This window comes from Haliotis asinina, chromosome 10 (assembly GCF_037392515.1).
Source record: "Haliotis asinina isolate JCU_RB_2024 chromosome 10, JCU_Hal_asi_v2, whole genome shotgun sequence".
Taxonomy (NCBI): Eukaryota; Metazoa; Mollusca; class Gastropoda; order Lepetellida; family Haliotidae; genus Haliotis; species Haliotis asinina.
In genome coordinates, this window is record NC_090289.1 from 45655654 (window position 1) to 45679322 (window position 23669).

The window sequence follows — 23669 nt, forward strand, 5'->3', positions numbered from 1 at the left end:
CATTTTGACATAATACGTTGTGACAGATTTTATAGATTTTCCATTTATGACTTCCATTTATACAAAGAAATTGCATATTCTATTTTTATAATACAATTCTGTGTGATATAAGAACTGAATTTTCACAAATTGTGTCATGTTTTCGCATTCGTCATCATAATATTCCTTGACAAAAATTACACCCAGTCATAAAGGAAGCGACAGAGGGAGAGATTGTTCTTATGACGAACAACCCTTCTAAACTGTAAAACTCGAGCATTCTTTTCCATTCGTAGATCAATCTGTAATGTTCACATACCCGATTAAAGCGTACATAAAGGTATCGTGCGCATGATCGTTTTTTGGACATACACAATATGGATCAGAAGTGGTGTGATGTATTTAGACTGCATGGCATTACATGGTAGCAAAAACCCAACAGGCTTGTCCACTGCATTCTGCCCTATGGATTTGGATAATCGTCGTGCGTCTTTTTCTCAAACATGTGTGATGTTAATACTTGCATCGCATCTCAGATTACATCTCAAGCTACAACAAGACCCACGATTGTGTGGAGATCATTCTTTACTCCGGGATACTTAGACTATACAACTGCTTTTGGAAGTTAATGTTATAATATCAGTCTCTATTGCTATATTCAGTGTTTTAATTAAATAGACATCCAGGCCGTTCGATTTTAAAAATACACTTTTTATTCGATTATTTTTCTTAGAGTAATAGCACAAGAAGACAATCCTCGAATAGAATAAGAGCAACACAAACCCATTCCACAACAATAGGGATGATGTGCTCAAGCAGAACTGATTATGTGATTCCGATTGTATTGCGACCATCTGTTCCTGTTCAGGGATCACTGTCAGATAGTGATGACACCGGGTGTTCGAGCGCACATTAACCATCAAACGTAAATCATTTGCATATTCACCTTGTACAATATGGAGACATGTGGTTCATGTCAAATGGAATATCAGTTTTGGAAATATTGATGTGACATCAAAGATTTTGGTCGTTGATCACATGCTTATAAACAAAAGCCGTGAGGACATTTGTGCAAATGTTACAGAAACAGCATGGCCGATTGTACTTCAACAGTTCTGCTGTATAAGACACTCCTCAGGCCGGAGGTGTAGGAGTACTGCTCAACATTAAATGGAATTTAACTACTGGGAAGTTGAACTCTTCCCCTGGGCACTGTTTCTTGAAGTCATCGTGGTGCTACGACTGTCGCAAGTCTATGTTAAAGTATGGCAGTTACGGTTATGTTAAAGCTACGATAGCTCTGTGGAACGGCCATGCTCCCACTTCACAAAACGAACATAGCGCTACGACTGTCGTAAATCTGTGATACAGTATCACACTTACGATCACCTTAGCACTACGGCAGATTTGTGGAACGGGTCTCTGGTGTCGTATGTCGTATGGATCGCCCTGCCTTGAAATTGAAGCTGGTGGAAGAAATAATATTTTCCCTTATAAACATTTATGTTATCATCAGCGAGAGAAAACTTGGCGTATCTGATCTCGCAGAAGGCATGTCCAGTTGAATAATGTTGTCAGCATAAGATAGGGTCATTTATCATATGTTTGAGTTGTGACTGGTACGGTCAGCTTCTTAGCGTAGACACCTGATTGGATAGACAGACAAACAAGGACGTAATAAATTCACCTTGGTGAGTCGTAGATGCATCCAGGGCATAGTGGATGTTTCTCGGGACGTACAACCCGGATATATCGAGGATGGCATACTGTCACTGTAATCTTACTTTCATTAAACAGTTGGATTTAACGCAGACTTGTTTTAAACATCATGTTAGTTAAACGTGCTTTCATGTTTATGGTTCAAACGTAATTACACCCAGGATAGTATAATGGCACAGCTATGGAAATGTATGTTCTATTTGACCTATATTTTATATATGTTCACAATTCGAAAAGTTTGTCTAGTCACAGCAGGTGACACTCTTTTGTGCATCAGTGATGGACTCGGCCGTCCCATAACAATATGTAAAGATAATTAACTGCCAACACACTCCATCTGTCACATGTCACCAAGCGTTCCCAGCGAACGGTCCACGTTCATCGTGGTCTTCATTAAAATGTATGAGCGGTTTATTCACATTCAACGTTTGGATATATCTTTGAATATATGATTGTGTATTCTGGCTAGACGATTCAAACATGGCGTACTTATGGAGGATAGCGGATTGTGTGTTCGGATTGCGTGTTTCTTGTTAGGCCTTCTGGAATCAACGACTCGCACCAGGTTTGTTCATAATCATACATTCAGTATGAGAATGAGTGAGTAAATGAACTCCGTTAGGCAGAATGTATGTATGTATGTATGTATGTATGTATGTATGTATGTATGTATGTATGTATGTATGTATGTATGTATGTATGTATGTATGTATGTATGTATGTGTGTATGTGTGTGTGTGTGTGTGTGTGTGTATGTATGTATGTGTGTGTGTATGTATGTGTGTATGTATGTAAGTATGCATGAAAAAAAATATGTTTGTGTATCCGCGCATACGTGTATGTGTCTCTGTGTATGTAGGCATGCATGTGTTTATGGCTGATGAGTCGGTCTAAATGTTGTTGTGTAAGCCTCTGGAATATTTTTTATAACTAAACAAGACTAAGAGTGACTTTCGCCATGTCCTTAAAGTTTCAGTGTATGTCAGTTTGTCATGTATGATTCGTATGATTCATAACAATTACGGACCTAAATAGGATTATATACATCCAGACTGACGGCGGATGACAATGCAGCTTCAAACAAACACAATTGAAACGGAAGCACAACAAAAGCGTGTGTGAAGCATGACTATTTATTATAGTCAACACCTTGCGTACTCGGCGTAATTACATTTAATAATAGTCTTGGCCTCTTTTGAAACACAAAAAAAAATAAAACGAGATATTTTTCCTCATTGATGATCAGATCTCCGTGACCTATTCAGCCGAAGCTCACTGGGTCTTTTTATCAGTAAGACATTTGCATTGTGTCTGTGCACAGTGTGTAGCCAATGTTCGCATAATCCAGTACTCTCTTATCCTTTTACTGGGATAACTAAAAGGTGTGATTTTTGTTCCTGTCATACTTCCTGAGGTGCATTGTTAGAATGTTTTTTCTCGCTTAATTTTGAATGTATTTTGCTAGTTTGTATTTCAATTCAAAACAACGTCATGTACCACAAGGTGTTATTCCCATCACGTTGAGCTCATCACCCTCAACAGCTGGTGCGTTGTATTGTTGCAAATTCTAATTTCGTGCATGCGCCATGGTCTAAAGACTAAAATATATACTTCTTGCTTCGAAATCGCTGTCAGTACAATAACCAAACTAACGAGAGTGTAACAGACATTGCACTTTCCCACGTAAGTAACAGACATATAAACATAGCGAAACGCTGTCCCGATGCTGCCAGAACGTTCCTCCTGCATGTCTGTAAGTCAGGCAATGATGTGAGGTATGCTAGCAAAAGACGGGACCTATTCCTTCAAATGAAACTGGGCCATCGTGACACATGCCACCTCTGACATCCGTTGACAAATCGTGACTTCATGGCCCAAGAATTGGACTTACGTACTGAGCCCTTATTCTCTAATCGTTCGTAACTCCAAGAATTCCTAACGTTGATCGTAGCCAATGTGTTAAGAAGGGGCTTAAGAAGTTCGTAAGGCAACGAACATTTCGAAAATAGCTGGTCTGGTTTTGGTGTACGGTAGTATTTTCCAAACGGAACTAGGGTAAGTGTGGTGCGATTGCGATATGTCACTTTGCCATATCATAACGACATCAAGGCGTCCACTTCACATGTTTGCGGAGCTTTACGAGCTAAATAGGATTGTATATAACCAGACGGAGTGTCGATGACTGAGCAGTTTTGAACAGTTCAGGGAATACTTCGCTATTGAAAACGGAATGAAATTGCCGTCAAAAGATACAAAGAAATATTGTCAATGCAAAACTTGTGTGGACACGACGGCCAAGGGTCGTTAGGCATGATGACAGTGCAGTAAGCAGTATGATGTCCTAATGTCCGTTTGGTTTTGTGCTTGTTTGTTTCTTTTCCTGGAATACAACTGACCAGCAAGGCAGCTGGATTACATAACCTAAAATGGTACAGACTGCCCAATGAGACTGTCATCGTATAATGTGATTATTGCTGAGTCTGAAAAACAAAAATCGCACCAATGAAAGTTGTGACGCATGCATATATAAACTGTCTAATGGCATTCGTAAATAGTGTAGGGTTAGAGTGTAAATGCATATCATTCGATTTTACACTCCACATGGATGACACCATTGTGTGTACTGTCCAGCTGTAAAACATTCAATAGAATCATTCTTCATTTTCCGTGTTATGTGGGGTATTAATACAGTAGCTAAAGAGCATATATTAGTGTTAATGCGGTAAGTGTAGTGATACTGGCCATGCAGGTGCATCGTTTATGTGACTGAGTGTGTAAATAAAGGATATAAGTGTACCTTCCTGGCTAGGGATATAAATGCAGAATCAAGTTCGTGCAATCTCTAGACCCGCAATCTGTATTCTACATTGGTTAACGGCACAATACCAACTGTTCATACATGAATAAATAACAAGACAAATATGATACATGATCTATTCTCTACTTCACAGACATCAACAAATAATTATTTGAACTTGGTTAATGCATGATCCCGGACGGGGGCCGTAGCTGCTCATGATATCGATCACAGGACTGCGTGGTCCAGACTGAAATACCGTCCACTGTCAAATGGCCGCTGGGGACGGGCTATTTTTAGCACGGACTGCCAGATTCTCAAATGCACCTGCCCGACGGTCGGGTTAAAATTTAGACATGTATCTATGATGATATTTTGTGGGCAGGTAAGGTTTGGTCAGGGCGGAAAATTTTATATCTAGCCAGCCCTTTGGTCTTGATGATTTTTTGGGACTATCACCGGGATCACAAATACATCCAGCACGGCCGAGCAACTTCAGAATGTTGCCTTGCATTTGTGATATTAAACAACAGCATCAATGTAGGTATGTCTGCTTATCTATGTGGGTGAGGGAAGCCCCATGTGCTAAATTTAGAATGAAACGTTATCCTCTTATCTCAAAAGCATAGTATTGACATTGTATATTCACTGTTCCTACCCGGTAATCTTCAGATGACCCACTGCCAATGCGTCCTAGCTGCTATCACCAGGAACTATTCGATCGTCCTCGTGTGACCTATATTCCGTTCAAGCATGGAACATCAGGTGACAAAAACCATGGACACATCATTTCACGAACCAGGTCTGTATTTTTCATCACGCTAAAAAGAAACTGTTGTGTTTAAAGCTTATCGCCGGTTATATGTTGTATATTAAACTGATCAAGAACGTTAAAGTCAAACAAAAACAAAATAATGTTCTTACCATCATCCTGTTTTCATAGAAATCTGATTGATTCATTCTGTTGGCATATGTGTGTTCACATGAATTCAGTCAGTCAGTTTGTGTTTAAGTTTGTTTCTGACCTACACGACACTGTGACTGTAAATTAGGACTGCGGTTGTAGCTGTAGTTGTAGCTGAAGCTGATGCTGTAGCTGTGACTGTAGCTGTGGCTGTGGCTGTAGCTGCAGCTGGAAATATTCGGGTGGACAAAAACCCGCTTAAATCCGATTTTGAAATGACTAACACGCATGCATTTATTACACTTGCGACACATATGGGGTATGCGGTGTTGACATAGAGTTCATGATCTGGGTGAATCGTGGTCACTGGGCCACTTATAAGTGGTAAACAAAATGCGTTTGCCAGTGCCTGCCCCTTTTCACTGTTGCACATTAAAAGTTTCGTTGTGCAATGTCTTGAATGGGTTTACAGGTTTTTCATATAACGATGAAGAATCTGCCATTGCGATGGAAGGTGTTACTATGCAGGTCTTATCTTCTATGAATGGCAGTACTTTGCTGCACGGAGTTGGACATGTCTGTTTGTATGATTGGCACAGCTATTTTACTCGTTTCTCCAGCTGGAACCCGTTCCTTAAGAAACTCAAGAAAGAATTTTCTTTGGCACTTGAGTTGGAAGTTAACATGTCGATACAACTGTTAGTGATGTATGGGGCATTTCATTCACCCACATATCAGACAATGTAATTATGCTTGTAATGGTATGGCATGGTGCAACTGTATGTGCATATATGCATGTGCATGTCCAAGCCAGCAGTTTTCATAGCCTTATTCTTCTCTGTTTATAGGCGAAATTCATAAGCGGATGACATTTAAGATACGGTTCGAATGCTACAATGGACATTGTACATTATGTTTTCCCTGATTAAATGCCAGTGAGTAGAAATGGAGAAAGAAAATTATGTAGCGCCAGTTGGCGCGAGCATATTCTATGTAAATATCACATTCCAGAAAACTATATTAACTATTTGCTTCTATGCACAAAACATAAGTATTCATCATTTCATATTTACATGTACACTTTAAGAAACTTGTTCAGCACTTTATAGTCCTCCATTCATAGGATATTCACCATTTTGCCTAAAACACAATGGAATGTGTGTTGGTAGCTCATGTCGTATGTGGTCCATCCATTATCTACATCCTATCGTTTATCTATCATGTTAGTAGAACATTGCTTAGTACGGCGTTAAACAACTAACAAACAACTAACAAACTATATTTAAATAATTCAGGCTGATTGGCGTGACCGTATATAATTATCATGGAGAATCGGCAAGTGCTTTTATCACAGATTTCGTCAGCTGTTAGAGGCCACTGAATACACTAATGTAAATCGGAAAGATGCATTACATTAAAAGAGTAGGTCGTAGTATGCACCCTTGTATAACACAAGTTATAGAAGAGTGAGTGAGTGAGTGAGTGAGTTAGTATCTATCGTCACATCGGCAATGTTGCACCCATATTGCGTGACCAGAACAAGTAGTAATTACACTGCAGATTAGGAACATTAGAACGTAAAACCCTGTTGACGAAGGACAGTCAACCCACTAATATATCACAGATATCCATTTAGGACTAGTACGTAAATCTAAAACAGTTTAACTATAGAGGACAATACATATAACATGGGCTATAGATTACCAACAAGTGAAGGTACATCACAACACTAGAGACCATGGGGACTTACTTTACTTTTGCTACCTGCAAAGACACTAGCTGGATCAATTTACGTTACAGAAGATGTCCGTAACCCTCTTTCATTAACATGAATTCAACATAATAACGTGTTCGTTCAAATGTGTGGCTTCACAACACGTTCAGCTTCACCCGAAACAATCAACATCTAGGTAGAAATCTAAACAACATGTCACAATTGTCACATCAGTGAGCTACGAGTCCACGTGTGTCATGCTGTGCGGGTCTCATCTGTGTCGTATTACGTTCTGTGTCCTGTGGCTGTGCATGCATGTACATGGTGAACAGAGGTTATTGAGTGAGATCGCAGAGATCAGTAGGTATTGTAGGCTCTGTTTACTTGAATAACAACCAGCATGTTCTGGATGGAAGGTGTGTACATTTCAGCTTTACATTTGAGTAGAGTTCTCGCTCTTGAACAGTCATATTACATTCCTTTACCAGTGATGGTAACAATGTGGGGCTTGAATAGTATTGCTCAGAACGGGCTGAATACTAAGTGTTGTCTCTGAAAATAAAATCTTCCCTTTTTGGTCAATAATTTTTCAGTCTGTATTGCGATCACACGCAACAACATGACAACGATGATGATCCGAGCGTTTCTCTTTAAATCAGAAGCGCATTTCTAACCCAGTTTTAAATGTGTTTACTAAAACTATCACGTATATAGCCTGTCACATGTACAAGCACCATGCTCTTTCGTTATAGGTATTTTGGGGATATATAAACATTTCATCTAATCTGTGAATACCATTCACAATGACTCCAAATGTGTTTGATATATGTAAATATAGCAAAACAAACTCAAATCAGAGACAGTAAACGTTAATGTTGATAAATGGACAACACACCAAACGTACTCTGACTTGCATTTGCGTGTGTTTGTGATAAATATCACAATCTCGTTGGTGGAAAGCATATGATCACTGAACGGACACCGTCATCCATCTGGTTTTTCCATTATTAAATAACGAAATATGATCGGTAAATTATTCATTGAATTTTGGACGGCTCAAGCAACATATCCGAAATTCATTTATGCTATTGACACGTAACTCGGTTATGAATATGTATCGCTTGTTTTGAAAGCTGGTAGGTTTCCAAATTTGAACTTTTCCATCCTCGCTTTAGTCTTTGACATGGGACATTGGTGGGCATTATTTGAATATGGAAGATAACGTTTTGTAATCTGAATTGGTATGTGAGTCCAACTAGAATTTCAAAAATCTGTTGCTGATTTCGAGGTGCTATGCTTTACCGCGACTGTAAGTCTGTATTCAGCGGACACGTGAACACCGGGGTTACAACTGATCATCAGCAAACAGAGCTTCTCGTGACAGATCACAACGTGTTCATGTGATCAGGCTGGGTGTGATGGTTGATGCATGTCATTGTATTCCAAATGTTCCACGTATGCCATTGTAGATCGATGCTCATGATGATGATGATCACTGATAACTGTCAGTTATGTGCAGGTAGCCTTCATATAAGCTCAGATATATCGGATGTGTGGTAAGCACCAAACTGTCCGGGCTAACACTAATCGTTTTCCACAGCCATCGTTATTTTACATGCAACCAATTTTACATGGTCGCAAACTAAATATACCCTGAATCGCTTTCACTTTCTCGTTTTGAGAATATGTTGCAATATAGACAAATGAACGCAACAAAACCGTTTTCATAGCCCCAATAACAATCTCTTAGCAGCAGAGTCGATTGTCCATTACAGAAAATGTGCTTACAAAAGAGGTGTAGCACCAAGACTTCGAAAAAGGTGTCCGCTCACTATGCTCCTCTGACAGGCATTATAATCCTGAAGAGGATACATTTGTCCCTCTTGTTGTTTTTTCAAGAAATATACTTACAAACTTATGCACACATTTAAAAATAAATATTTCATAGTTATTTCCACTAAATTCTGGAACTAAGGTCAACTCTACGTGACCTCAAACCCAAATAAACCGATTCAGTCCACGAATGGTGCATATTTCAATAGGATTTGAGTCAGTTGATACTAGAATGTCAAAGCATAATTTTGTCAGTTTCAACTGTACATTGATATTAGTGGGGGTTCAAGTTAATGGAGGCTTGGAATGCCAACCATCATTAAAAGTTAAAATTAATAGAGTGACATAACATGTACGATCATTTCAGATGATCATGCCTCACCACCGTGGTATCGCTCCACTCGGTACTGGATCTCTTTCGTCGGATCCTTTGGCATAGTGAACACCTTCTTACAGCGCGGCGACCTCAGCATGGCTATCGTCTGCATGGTCAACCACACTGCCGTGGACATCCTCAAATACGGGATATCTATCAACGAGAACTTGAGCCTCTTCACCAACGCCAGCAGAGATGTTCATGAAAGCAGTGCCATTACGAACATATCTTACACGACAATTGTCGAACGAGACACAAATGTCACGGAAGAAGTATCTTTCCATGATTCCTGTGATTCTAAAATTGTTGATGCTAGAATGCGTGAGGTAGGAGTTGTCATTCTTTTCTATCGTTTAAATTTTGATGGTCTCATATGAGTCAGTGAATCACGATAATACAAAATCAAGAAACATACAGGGCATAATATTTGATATGTATAAATGCAGTTGTTTTGTTTGTTATTTAATGCTGTTGTTTAGCGCTACACTCGTTTACTAATATTTTGCCTCGGTTATTAAGCTTAAGATGAGCGTGTTAAGAGACAGCTGTCTGAAGTTATGTTCAACTGTCGTGATTTGATACATTATTAACTCCAATTATGGTTGTATCTTAATCAGCTGCGTATTTACAAACAGGACGGGGAGCTGATTTGGGACAAGGAGACCCAGGGCCTTGTTCTGGGCGGACTGTTCTGGGGCTATATGAGTCTTCAGATTTTCTGCTCATTCATTATACAACGATGGGGATCAAGGAAGGTAGTGGCGATCGGGATGTTCTTCATGTCAGTACTGACTTTGCTGACACCGGTCACAGCATGGTGGTCTCCCTGGGCAGTGCTTGTACTCAGAGCAATCATTGGAGCATTCAATGCAAGTATCATTTTTATATGAATGTAAATGTCAATACATCATACTGGACCCGTTACGCCCCGGGGTTAGAATAAGTCTTTAGTAGCCCATGTTTGTCGTTGGAGGCGACTAACGGAACCGGTTGTCAAGTTCGCTTGACGTGGTTTACATGTGTTATCCCAAATGCGTTGACAGATGCACATGATTTTAATCACTAGATTATTTGGTCCAGGATATTTTCAGACCACCGTTATGTAGCTGGAATACTGCTGAGTGAAAATTGGCATAATTCATATACATGTGTTTATTTGTTATTAGCCTTTAGTAACTAAAGCACTTGCTCGTTAGACTGAAAGTCATAGATACGTACAATACTGGCGTCAGATATTTCGGGAGTAAGTCATGAATAAGCACTTAATGATAAAAAAATAATACATATATCATATCTTAAGGTAGTGTTAAAATAGACTCGCTCATACCGATTTTATTGTAGGGATTTACAATAAATGGAATCTTTGCTCTGTGGGGTAAATGGGCTCCTCCTACAGAACGAAGTCGTCTAATATGTATCATGTACTCCGGCACCATGTCTGCAACCGCTTTGGTGTTCCCAGTGTCAGCTTTCCTCTGTAAACTGAACTTTGCTGGAGGTTGGCCCACTGTTTTCTACTTCTATGGTAAGCATTGTAGAAAAGTCTTTGAAATGTGTATATTTTTTGTTTTGTTTTGTTTTGCGCCTCATTTGGCAGTATACCAGTTACATGACGGCGGTTTGTATATCTTAGAGTCTAGACCAGACTATCCATTGATTGACATCGTGATTATCGACATGACACGCATGAATCAAGTCAATGATTCTGACCACTCGTTAGTCACCGCTTTGGACAAGCATGGGGTGCTGGAAATCATCGCAACTCGGATCGTCACGGGCTGGTTTTGGTGCGCGCACATTTCTAACTGGTTCCTTTTGATTCCCTCCAATATAAGTAGCTGGGACAATGGGGTAGCTTAGTAGATAAAGCTGAAACACCATTCAAACAGAACATGATCCATCAAATATGAAATACAAGAATGGACACCCCTGTTTCTTTGCATAAGCTACGGGGTGGTGGTAGCATAGTGGTAAAAGCTTTCACTCGTCACAGCGAAGACCAGTGTTCAATTCTCCACTCGTGTACAATATGTGTACTCCTTTCTAGAGTAGCCCCCCAAAGGAAGGCACTACAACACCGATAAAATAAAGAGGCCAAAATAATGAATAAAACGACGATAACGATAAAATAACGGAGTCGAAGACGAGTACCATTCTATGTATCTTTGCACAGTATATGATGACTTAAATATTTACCAACATCTAATTCTATATCCACACATGACTTTCATCTTGCAGAAATCCTACTCCACAATTTCACTTTGCCTTATATATACACCATGCCTGGATTTTACTCCAAACTTTGTTTTGTTGTACTGGCATATACATGTAACCCTTTTGTTATTGGGCCTATGGCCTTTTGTGCAATAAAGCATTGATTGAGTAGCCCTCCATGATATAGCTACTTCTAAAGCGGTTTAAAACTACATTCACTCACTCACTCACTCATGTAGAGAAGGTGTTCCCTCTGCAGACGTTCCGTGGTAGCTCAATATTCAGTGTTTCCGTTACAGGCGTTGTCGGGATATGTTGGACATTTATGTGGATCTACAGTGTGTATGATGACCCTGCACACCATCCCAGAATACACCAAAAGGAGCGGAAATATATACAAGAGTCACTAGGAAAGTCGGAAAAGAAAGGGGTTCAAGTAAGCCAAAACACTTTGTTCCACATAGCGTTTCCGAGATGGTCCGTTTAGAATCGGTCTTGTTATCAGAAACGGAGACGAACAGGCTAGGGTGGACAGACTTAACTGACACATGCCATCGTATCCGTGTTGCGAAGGTGTATGCCCATGCTGTTGATCACTGGATTGTCTTGTCCAGACTCGATTATTTACAGTAACTGTTGGTAAATTGCTAAATGAACCATAAGCAAACAAAAGAAACATAACATATCTCGTGAGCTATTGAAACCCAAAACGAATGGTAGTCTTCGTTTGGCTTTTGTTGAATGTTTTGTATCCGTCCTATCAGGAAACGACCTGGATACTGACAGACCATGGCCTTTGTTGATAATGTTAGATTCGACCGGATTAGACCATTGTTTACTGCACCATCTGGGTCCCGAACTGGCATAAAATAAATCCAAATAAGATTATTCCAGGATTATTCATGTGATGATACAGTGTGTTTGCAGTTGCAGATTCCCACACCGTGGAGGGCTATTTTCACTTCCTTACCATTTCTTGGTATAGTATCTGCACACGTGACCTACAATTTTGGCCTATTCCTCATGATGTCCAACCTACCCACCTATATGATGGAAGTGCTACGCTTCGACATCCAATCGGTCAGTTTGTTTACTGAAACCTTGGACATTTAAACATACACAGCAAACTGCAATTGGTGGATATAATGAACAATAGTTTGGTTCCTGCTTCTGTATATTCAATATAACGAATTATTACCCACGTGGTACTTCGTAAAGGTGTTTCATAACAAAGTGTTATGACACATATGTGTCATAACACCTTCGAGTGATTTGATTGGCTAATACTTGAACTTTGACATTACTGGTACTACTTTCATCACTCATTCCATTTATGATTTTCATTCAAGTTTTCACACCTGAGAGCATCTGAAACGAAAACACTTCTATGGAATTAAATAAAACTTATTTCATTTATTGTGGTTACAAGCATTATTTTTAAATCTATGATAACTCAAGTTTCTGTAATAAAAACGAAAATAAAACAATCTATAACAATACGTAAACAAATACGTCTAGTAGGCCTCTGATGAGTGTAAACAAATACGGCGTCGCCCGTAAAAGTTATTGATTTCGTCAAAATTGACGGACAATTGGTTGGAAGAGTTGTGAATGTTATGAAGAGATTGAATACCTTCTGAGTGTATGTTGTCAGGACTGCACAGTAACACACAACATCAAAAGACGAGCGGCGCTCTTGTATCTCTATCACTGCCACTGTCAGTCGCATCCATTCGCGTCCTCCCGCACAAACACTGTCACTGCCATGACTCCCGTGGTTTCTTATGTAGGGGTCAAAAGCACTTCCCACAATCTGAACACAATAGGCTTGAAATCGTCTTCGTTCGAAGTTGTAGGCTGTGTTTTCAGACCCAATTTTCGTTGGAGTCTTCAACATAAACATCGAATGTCGACAAGTGGGAATTCCAAGCCGAGGTGAGAAGGCGTCACTGGCATCCTGCGCAAAGCGTCGCCGAATTATTGACAGTAACTCGTCCTCCGATGACGAACATTAAGCTCAAATATTTGAGACATACAGTTCCCTGTTATTCACATTCATATTTGCTGTTGAGTTTGCCGCTCCTAATTAAATGCTCCCCAGAATCTTCTTCTCAGGGACCACTTCTCAACATGACGACTAGCCCGACAGTGATGGCCGACTGACGTTCAGGCTAGATTTAGGACAAAAGTTCAAAATATTTACACTTCGCAAGTGTTTTGATGAACTCCATTATTGCTTTTGAAAACAAATCCTCTACTGAAAAGAATTAAATTTTCATTTCGACTTGATTCTGTCTCAATTTGTTTATTTTCTTGTGATTTGGAAATACATTGCCTCTACGCAGTGCACGTTTTCCTGGAGTGAAGTGGTTGACATTCCAATCACCAATATGATTTATTAATCCGCGTTACATGGTTTTATGTAGGAAAGCAAAACATTGCTTTATTTTAACGATATTTTCACTTTTTAGAACGTGGGTAATAAATAGGATACAAAACTCGTTCCCCTTTCATATCAAGTTTCATATCAAATAATTTTGGTTTGTCACGAGCTTTAGCGAGTGACAAACCAAAATTATTTCACGAGGGACATGAACTTGATATGAAAGGGGAAGCTCGTTTAATATCCTATAACTATGCTTATATCGAAATTAAAGGTCCATGTTCCGTATACACATGACGATCCGGGATAGAATTGGTCTTCCGCAAAGCACGCTTGTCGTAAGAGCGACTAATGGGATCATGTGGTCATGTGGACTCTCTTGGCTGACAGACGTCATCGTATCCCAAATGCGTAGATCGATACTCATGATGTTGATCACTAGATTGTCTCGTCTAGACTCGATTATTTACAGACCACCACCATATAGCAGGAATACTGCTGAGCGTGGTTTTAAAGAACACCCGACCAAGTAGGTCCCTCTATGTGACCTACCGTTACCGCAGTCGAAGTAGGTCCCTCTATGTGACCTACCGTTTCCGCAGTCCACGATAACGTTTTTTATTTGTTTAGATGGAAACTTGCAGGTGTAAAACATTCACCTCTTTCTCAAAATCAGAGACATCGATAATGCTATAGAAACTTAACCATAAGTTTTTGTTTCGCTTGGGAGCGGTTTCTTATTATAAACGATATTCTCAGACATATGTATTAAACACGACAAATTTCTGTTTGGGATAATGCATGTACGGCTCTGTTCGAATTGGATTTTCGGTGGCAGCTTGTTGTGTCATCCATTCAAATAATATTCATCGTTTTGTGTGTGTGTGTGTGGTTTTGTTTGTTGTTGTTGTTGTTTTTTTCATTTAAAGAGCAAAGGCTCCCATATCTAATCGTGTATAAGGAAATCTGATATGAGAGAATTTTATTGTACGGATTTGTCTTATGTTACATATCTATTCATTATGTCATCAGAACGGCGTGTATTCTCTCATCCCCTACCTGGCGATGCTTCTGGCAATATTGCTAGGATCACTGTTTGCGGATACCCTCATCGAGAAACACATACTGAGTGTAAACTATACAAGGAAACTCATGACAGTACTCGGTAAGTACAGGGACGGCCGATGAAGGGTGCAGGACGTATTTATGTCATCTCCACTGAGACAAAACAACACGCGTGGTAGCCCTGTTGTCTAACATAGAATACGCGAGGTTAAGTGAGGTGAGGTAAAATGGGAAACTTAAGACTACGTGCATGCGTGTGTCTATGTGGCTGCTTGTACAAGCTCAGATTTAACTCGGAGCCGACAAGTCCTTGTTTTAGCCATTAATGCCGAGCACCAGGCAGTGATCAAAAAGTACCATATTTTGTTATGACGCGGTCGGGGATCAAACCCGCGACCTTCGGCTCTCGGGGCGGACGCTCTAACATCTACACCACGAAGGCGGTACAAATAGAATACGCTGTGCTTATGAATCAAATAAATTTGCCCGGTTTGTCCATATATGTCCAACACTGCTCATTGTGCGTCATATATAAGATCGTGAATTTAGAGGCATTGTGACTAAACGAATTTCTAAGTTTTAACTTTGCACGATTGGTTACGTACAACGTTTTACAAGTTAAGCTATGAAACAATAATCATTATGAGGAAAGGGATGATGATCATGATCATGGTCAACATATGTGGTAGTGATAATAGTGATAGTGCTTAGCAGGGATACATACATACATGCATACTGCATGCATGCATGCATGCGTGCATGCATCCATCGATGCATGCATCCATACATACACACACACAGACACACTGTGCACATGCATACATACATACATACATACATACATACATACATACGTAGAAAGTATTCTTTTTGAGTCATTTGTAACTGCAGCTATTTTCATATTGTGAAGAGATTTTATGGCATTAAACCTGTTTTGTCTGCGAAGGAAAAGCATTAATGAGAGCCCTATCACTTCCAAACACACAGGCCATCTTATACCGGGGATTCTGCTGATAATACTCAGTTATCTGGACTGCTCCCAGAAAGACATCGCCGTAGTCCTTCTGACATTAATCATTGGTCTGAGTGGTCTGGCCTACTGCGGACTCTTCGTCAACTTCTACGACATTGCGCCTGTGTTTGCTACGAAGATCATGAGCGTGTCCAACGCCATTAGTATGATGCCTGGAATACTGGCTCCATACGTCGTGGCCGAAGTAACAAAAGATGTAAGTAATATGATATGGTATATGGATATATTACATTAGGGGCGTTGGCGTCTCCTGGTGGTTAAAGCGTTCGCTCGTCACACGGTAGACCCTGGTTCGAATCCCTTTGTGGGTAAAATGTGTAAAGCCTATGATAGTGCTAGAATATTGATATAAGCGGCGTAGAACTAAACTCACTCACTCAGTTATTACAACTACCGCGGTTACAATGGCGAAACATCGCTCATTTCATAAATAAATTGTTCATACATATATCGAATCACTCCTTGTTCTCCAGCTTCGAAATACTCCTCAAAGAAGTTATATGACGAAGTTTCGTACAAACATACCAAGAACACATACCAGTCAGCCTGAAATTAATAGATAAAGAGAAATAAATAATTATTTGCAGATTAATCTGTTATGAGAGTAAAAGATTTTCAACACCTACTCCAACGGGAAATGCTGTAACAGTTGATAAAAGTGGCCAACATTTATCAGTTAATGAAATATCGTTCAAGGTTTTTGGGTTATTGAAGAAAGACGGGTGATAAACATTCATGTCAAAACATTGATTACAGAACAGTCTCGTTTCCTGTTGACGGGGTTCCGTCCTATTGCGCATTTTAAAGCGATAACCGGTCCAGAATGTTTAGACTATGTCATTCAACTGGATGCATAAATGTTAATAAATATCATCTAATAAGTCTTAGATAAGCACTTGTATATTGCAACACTGCGCTCCTCCTGATCCTAGCAAACACCTGGTATAACGTGCTCTGTCGTAAAGCGACGTCTGACAAACGGAAACCCGTATTCGTGGAAATCCCAAAACGAGGTTCTGCCGCTTAGAAAAGTTTGGCGGTCTGGTATGGAACTGACATTACATCAGCCTCATTGTGCTTCACAGAACTACGCTGAATAAACGGGAAAAAACACATAACAGGTGTAAACAGTGAGCTAGATCCATTGGGAATCATTTTACTTCATCAAACAGGAGCATTCTGTGAGTTCATAGCTCGGGTATGCTTCCTGAACCTCGACATAAAGTATAGAAAGACTGTATTATCAAAGTTTAAATTTAAACTTTATTTGTAAATACCATTCTCTTATGAAACAAGGAATTGGAATTCAGTTTAACCAAAGTTGTTTGTGGTGTATATTTTCACAAATTCCGATCGGCTGGAAAGTAGCTAGGTCACTTTATGAATTGGTTAATGAGACATGTGTTTCGGTATGCTCCCGTGAACGTTTTTAGCGAAAATATATTCAAACTTAGTATGATCACTGTAGGCAGCGTCTGGGGCATGCCAATCAAGTAAGATATTTGAAATGTGAAGTATATAAGGGATTTTGTTTACTGCTACAGGTACATCTCTTGCAGCTGTCAAACGAGTTTCCCAACGACTGATGATTATTCAGAATTAATAAGTGAACGAACGCCGTTTTTATCAATATTCCAGTAATACCCCGGCAAGAGACGCCATGCATTGCCTTTATACATTGTACCCATGTGGAGAATCGAACACGGGTATTCGGTGTGAGGAACCAACGTTTTAACCACTAGGCTACCCACCCATGCTGGTTAATTAGAACTCATCACAAATATATGCCTCTTTGAAGGGATGTCATAAATACAAAATGAAAATAATCTTCGTTTTATCTTTCAGAAAACTAGAGAACAATGGCAGATCGTATTTTTCCTCACTGCTGGTCTGCTTGGGTTGGGCACTGTCGTGTATCTGATTCTCGGGCAAGGTCACGTACAGAAGTGGGCGGTCATTCGTGAAATACCCGAGGAAGAGAAAGCGCTGCCTTCATGATAGTCAGTCTACATCTTGTTATACCTGGGCATATATATACTTCTTGACAAGTATTAGATGGACCATGACCTGAAAAAATAACCCCAATTTGCATATATGGGAACTCCTTCTAGCACATTCTATTTGAACCAAGAGGGAAACAGGGAGGGTTGTCGTCTAAATATTGAAAAGTTCCATTTCCTTCGCGCCACGGTCGGCATATATTGCATGTGCTTAAACGCCAATCCAGCTGTAGCAAGCTGCTTGTCACAAACGCTTTCACTGTTCTGACTCATCCAGTACTTGTCAAGCAGTATATGCTGATTACAACGAAAAATGTTTATACCAGATTTAGCGTAATGCGTTGATGAACTCAGGAATAGAGAAATCGTTTCGCACTCACAAAAGGGCATATTGACATAATACAGGGTTTTATATTTTCCTTTTTGTATTACTTGTGAAGGAAGTATGGCTATCCTGTATATACTAACCTTAAAGGTCACATGCGAAATCGGAGTTCAAACGTTTCACTAAATTTCCCCCCCCCCCCCCCCCCCCCCAGCGCTGGGGGAAAAACTGGTTTCAACAGCTTTACTGTGCTGCGTCCATAACGCATGCGCAGTGAATAGGTTCGCGGAGCTTGAAACAGTATGTATGCCCAGCGTCTGAGGTCGTGAGCAGTAGTCTAATCTTGGTTGTGTACACAAACAATTACATAATCTATTCGTTACGTAAAAAAACTTGTTGATTGTGGTAAGCTGTCTCTGTCACAGAGAAAGCTCAGTGTCTGGTTTATTCACACCCATATGTCTGCCTGCCTGTCTGCTAAAGACAACATGCAGTACACAGCTTCACTCATTGACCACGTGCAAAGCCGTCGTTACACTTGAGTGCACATGCACCCACTATGACTGGGTTCGGTCTCCCGAGGGCTTCGTTTCGGGTGAGGTAAGCCCAAGTAAAAAATATTGCACTTTTGAATCGCGATTGTACGCTTATAATTTTGTTTATTTGTATTTTTAAAAGCAGCAATGTATATTATATGTCATGCATAAGGGATGAATGTGTTTTAATTATGTTTGACTTGTTTGTTGCATGTGACCTTTAAAGGTATTATGTCTGATATAGGGTGAAGTTGTTTTGAAATATAACCTCATGTTTTTGCATTCGTCTCCTCAGTATATTACTATGATACATTCCTTGGCAAAAGGAGGAAAGAGAAATGGTCAGCAAAGTCACTGACAATATCATTATGGACTGTGAGAACTAATATCGTTTACACACGCAAGGCAATGTTGGTGCGTTGCAGACTTTGGGGATGTTAATCAAAATGTCGAGAGATAACATTAGTAGCTGCTTCTGGTCTTGTCGAGACAGTGAGGTTTGTGGAAACAAAATTAAGAGTACCGACAGTGGCGATGTTGTGCTCACGCTTGCGCACGGTTCTAACAACAATTAGCCTTGCCCAGAAATTGTTCCTGAAATGCCTTTTCAAAGAAATAATATTGTGTAACATTGAACAATAAATTAGCAACTAAACAACGCTGTGTAATAACAAGCACATTTTGAGTCGTGATCTTAAAGTCAATATGATTTCATGAACATGCATTGAAAGTTTAATAAATATATTTCAGAATAAATATATTTTTCGTATTATACGATGAACATTATCTGCCGTTGTTTCTTTTGTTGTGCTTTAACGCTCACCCAGTAATATTCCAGCTTTCGTTGTACAATTCTGACTACATGACGGGTATGTATTATTTTTCAGCGATATTGCAACTGTATTTTGTTTGCAAACAATCAACCCTGGACCAGACAATCCAGTGTTTGTCACCATGTGATTTATGATTCACTATCAAATGGTGATGGTACCCGAGTGTTAGTTAAAGGTGAAAGTATCTGATGGCACCCTTCATAAGCATACAAAAAGTCCTGTTAATTGTTCACCGGAAAGAATGTTTATGTTGATACGCTACTGGAAGATTGACACAACGGCATAAAGTGATAGATTGATTGTTTAACACCTCACTCAGCTACATTCAAGCTATGTGGCGGCGGTCTTTAAAGAATCTGGACCAGCCAGTCCAGTGACCAACAGCATGAGCACAATTCTACTCAAATGCGATGCAATGTGTCAACCAATTCAGTGAGCCTGACCACGCGATCCCCTTACCTAGTCATAGAGAGTATACATCAATGAGTACACATCAAGTTAGCTGTTCCTTATCTGTATCCGAAGTAAAGTTTGAACACTTGAGGCCCGATATCAACGTACCAAACGGACGGCATGTACACTCAGTGTTTTAAGGTGGTGCAGATGTCACGTACCTTGGCGACAATAGGTTATTTCGCTTACTTATCAGGTGTCACATTTACAAATCATGTTATATTATGATTTGAGTGTATGCCGACTTTTCAATATCGATCTTCTGAGACATGAGTGCTGCACAGTCCCTGACAAACAAAGTCCCAAAACGTTTGAAGTAAATTTACTTACCGCGATTTTCAGACACAGTATTCTTGTATTTTAATTGTTGCAAATATTTCCTACAATCGCTAGCAGCTGAAGGGATGGTTTAAACCCAACTAGGGTCCATGTAGGTAGCATAGGTACTGTAAGTCCCCATGGTCCCTGGTGATGTACCTTCTGGTGTTGGTGATCTGTAGCCTGTTTTGATATTGTATGGTCCAGATCGACACAGGTCGACTGCACTAGCTGGACCTCTCAGCAATAAGTAATAAAACAGTGATGAAACGGGGTGGTGGAGAATAGACTAGAACATCCCGCCACGCAACAAACCCATTCAGCGGCAAGCCAAATGTTTACCCCGAAACGATAAGTGTATACGTACTCAGCAAAATTTCATGATATGGCGGAGGTTTGTAAATAATTGAGTCTGGACCAGACAATCCAGTGATCAAAATTATGCGCGATCACATGCGTTAGTCAAATCAGAGGTCCTGACCACCGATATCGTTCATCGCCACTTTTGAGAAGCATGTGTTATTGTTCGATCAGTTCGAACCCGGATCTAACCGGGGTTTACCCGAAAGGATATTTACGGGGACACTCGGTAAGAGTGAAAATGGGACATCACGTTTGTTATTGTATGTGGTCAAACCAGGAAATGCACTCAGCAGTTCCAAAACGAAACGTTTTATTCAATTTCCAACCAGATCCAGAATGCTCATAACACACACGTTTACGCCTCGAGCAAGAGTCGCAACACGGTTAAAACCATAAGCCATAATATACCCCAACAAAACTTGACTGACGTAATCCTTACTTGTTTCGAAGGAAATCGTCAATATCCTTAGGAATAGTCTCATTACATTTATTGCAAATTCCAGAATAAGAGTTTAAATGTGGATCTAGGGCAAATGCACTACACTAAGCATAGTAACCTGTGTCATCCATGGACAACGTTTACAATTATTTCAGGAATTATAACACGTATTATACGCTACTGCCATGTTAGATACACAATGCACTTTTTCAGGGCCTGCGAAAAAAAATGCATGTATGCAAGGTGGCCAAATGACACATGCATACAAACAGTGAGTGAGTGAGGTTTTAGGTCGCTTCTTGCGATATTCGAGCGTGGACACCAGAAATAGGCTTCACACTTTATACCCATGTTGATAATCGAATCCGGGTTTTCGGCGTGATGAGCGAACCACCCAGCTACCCCGCCGCCAGACTCACACCATGAAACTGGAACAAGTAATGACGGACTGGTTCTAAGTCACAAACCCTAACTAACGCACACATGCAAGCACGCACGCACACATGTACATTAAGAAACGCTTGATTGAAAATACCATCATACCATCATTATGACTCGGAGAAGACAGTTCTATGATCATTTAAAATAAATATCAAATAATTCTCTCCACCCAGTTATCTATCGCACGGCCTACCTTGTCGGGTACAAGTTTTACATGTGACTGATACAATTGTAATGTCGTGAAGCAAAGACAAACGGCCTGCAGAAGACGTTACGTGATCGACAATCAAACACATTCCGCGATTACGCCAGTCAATATTGGGCCAAAACTGAGATTATATGGCCGATTCTTTTATTTACCTGCTGGAATGCTGAGTATTTTCAATCATATAGCATGTCCTCACAACATACAGAATAAATGCTGAAGGACACCAGGCAATAGATAAATAGCAACTTTTATTTGAACTGAAAGACAGCTTCAGAAGGGACAGAATCATGCGGAATTTCGGTGATACATTTTTAATCGAACCAGCTTCGGCTGATATTTGATACTGGGTAGTTACTGGGGTTCAATGATTATATTTCAGATGAGTGATTTTCTGACGGATTTTAGAACACCAAGATTGAGATTAATGTCGAGAAATAAGCAGCATCTCTACGAGGTTCATTCTAAGACGGAATTATACCTAACAGCACCAGACTGGTCTTCAGCAACCCATACCTGACATAAGAGGCTCTACTTGTTTGACACATACCTGCTCATGATGTTGATCACTGGATTGTCTGGTTCATACTCGATAGCTTGCAAATCGCCGACATACAGCTGCAATATTTATGAGTACGGCGATAAACAAAATAACAAACAAAAACAAAAAGCCATACAGTTGGGCAACGTATGTCATTATAATCACACTGCCCAATCGGCACAGTTTTAGTGTACAACAAAGCTTCCTGGATTCTCTTGTACTGCAGTTTGGTCAGATTCGTCGCCTCTCGAACTTGTTTGGGTTGAAATGGAAAAAAATGCACTACGACTTCAAAACTGCGACATTGGTCCAGTTGCGGCAGGCGTTGGTCAAGAGCCTGAGTGACAACCTACAAGTCAAAGCCTCCATCATCAATCTTCTGTCGTCAACGAGGCGCCGTTATTATAAAGTGTCATTCCTGATGGTGAGCTTACCTGGCACAGACTTGTGAAGTGACATGAAACCAACTTCAAGGCCCGAAAGAAAACATGTTGAAGCAGACACGATGGAAATGATTAACAAGGATGTCACGATTAATCAATGCATCGTCCGCAAGCTTTGCAGGATACCATACATGTGATTTTATATCGATTCGGTACTTTTTTACATACACCGATTACAATTTTGAGTCTTAACGCATGTGTCTCTTGTATCCTTTACACAAAAACTCAAATACAACTTGTTGAAAGTGAGTGATGGGTACTTAGTTGATGGGTAGTTGTCCTATATCTAATAACCTCTACTTATAACATACGTGGCTTGAATTAGCTGTTGACATTCGGTGAATATAGTTTCAATATCAGACAACTTGCTCAATGTAATGGTTGCTTCTTACGCACCAAACGTCGACAATGCCTTATCGCGTAACGTATCATGATCTCTGTATCGAGATACGTATATCGTATGGCGAAGCACCTGTATCGTAACACAGCTAATTACAGTTACAACTGCAGTTTATTATACTGTTCATTTGAGAGAGTGTGCTGGACTGCATTGCAATGCAATTTTGCCGTCTTTTCTTGCAGCCAAGTCAAAACGGAAGATCTTTTAAGATAATATATTATTTATTCTATAAAACGTGTCAGAGACGGGAGGAGCTATATCAGAAATGAGCCATGACGTCAGTACCTTATACTGTCAGCCACCAAGAAAGGATAGTGAGTGCCCGAGTTTATCTTTACGTCACTTTTAGAAATAT

The 23669-nt window shown here is 40.0% G+C and overlaps 1 protein-coding gene across 1 annotated transcript; it reads left to right on the forward strand.

The window, feature by feature from the left end:
• Positions 1-2026: 2026 nt before the first annotated feature.
• Positions 2027-19664, forward strand: LOC137298913 (uncharacterized transporter slc-17.2-like). Its single transcript, XM_067831286.1, has 10 exons — positions 2027-2263; positions 5168-5297; positions 9314-9648; positions 9958-10191; positions 10664-10847; positions 11836-11972; positions 12464-12616; positions 14952-15084; positions 15972-16213; positions 17863-19664. Exons 2-10 carry the CDS (start codon positions 5249-5251, stop codon positions 18013-18015), a joined length of 1620 nt encoding a protein of 539 aa, XP_067687387.1. The 5' UTR covers positions 2027-2263; positions 5168-5248; the 3' UTR covers positions 18016-19664.
• The last annotated feature ends 4005 nt before the right edge of the window (positions 19665-23669 follow it).

Coding starts and splice junctions, on each gene's coding strand:
- LOC137298913 (XM_067831286.1), top strand. CDS start 5,249: ATGGAACATCAGGTGACAAAAACCATGGACACATCATTTCACGAACCA. Junction 10,848..11,835: donor CACTGTTTTCTACTTCTATG/GTAAGCATTGTA, acceptor TTTCCGTTACAG/GCGTTGTCGGGATATGTTGG. Junction 16,214..17,862: donor TGGCCGAAGTAACAAAAGAT/GTAAGTAATATG, acceptor TTTATCTTTCAG/AAAACTAGAGAACAATGGCA.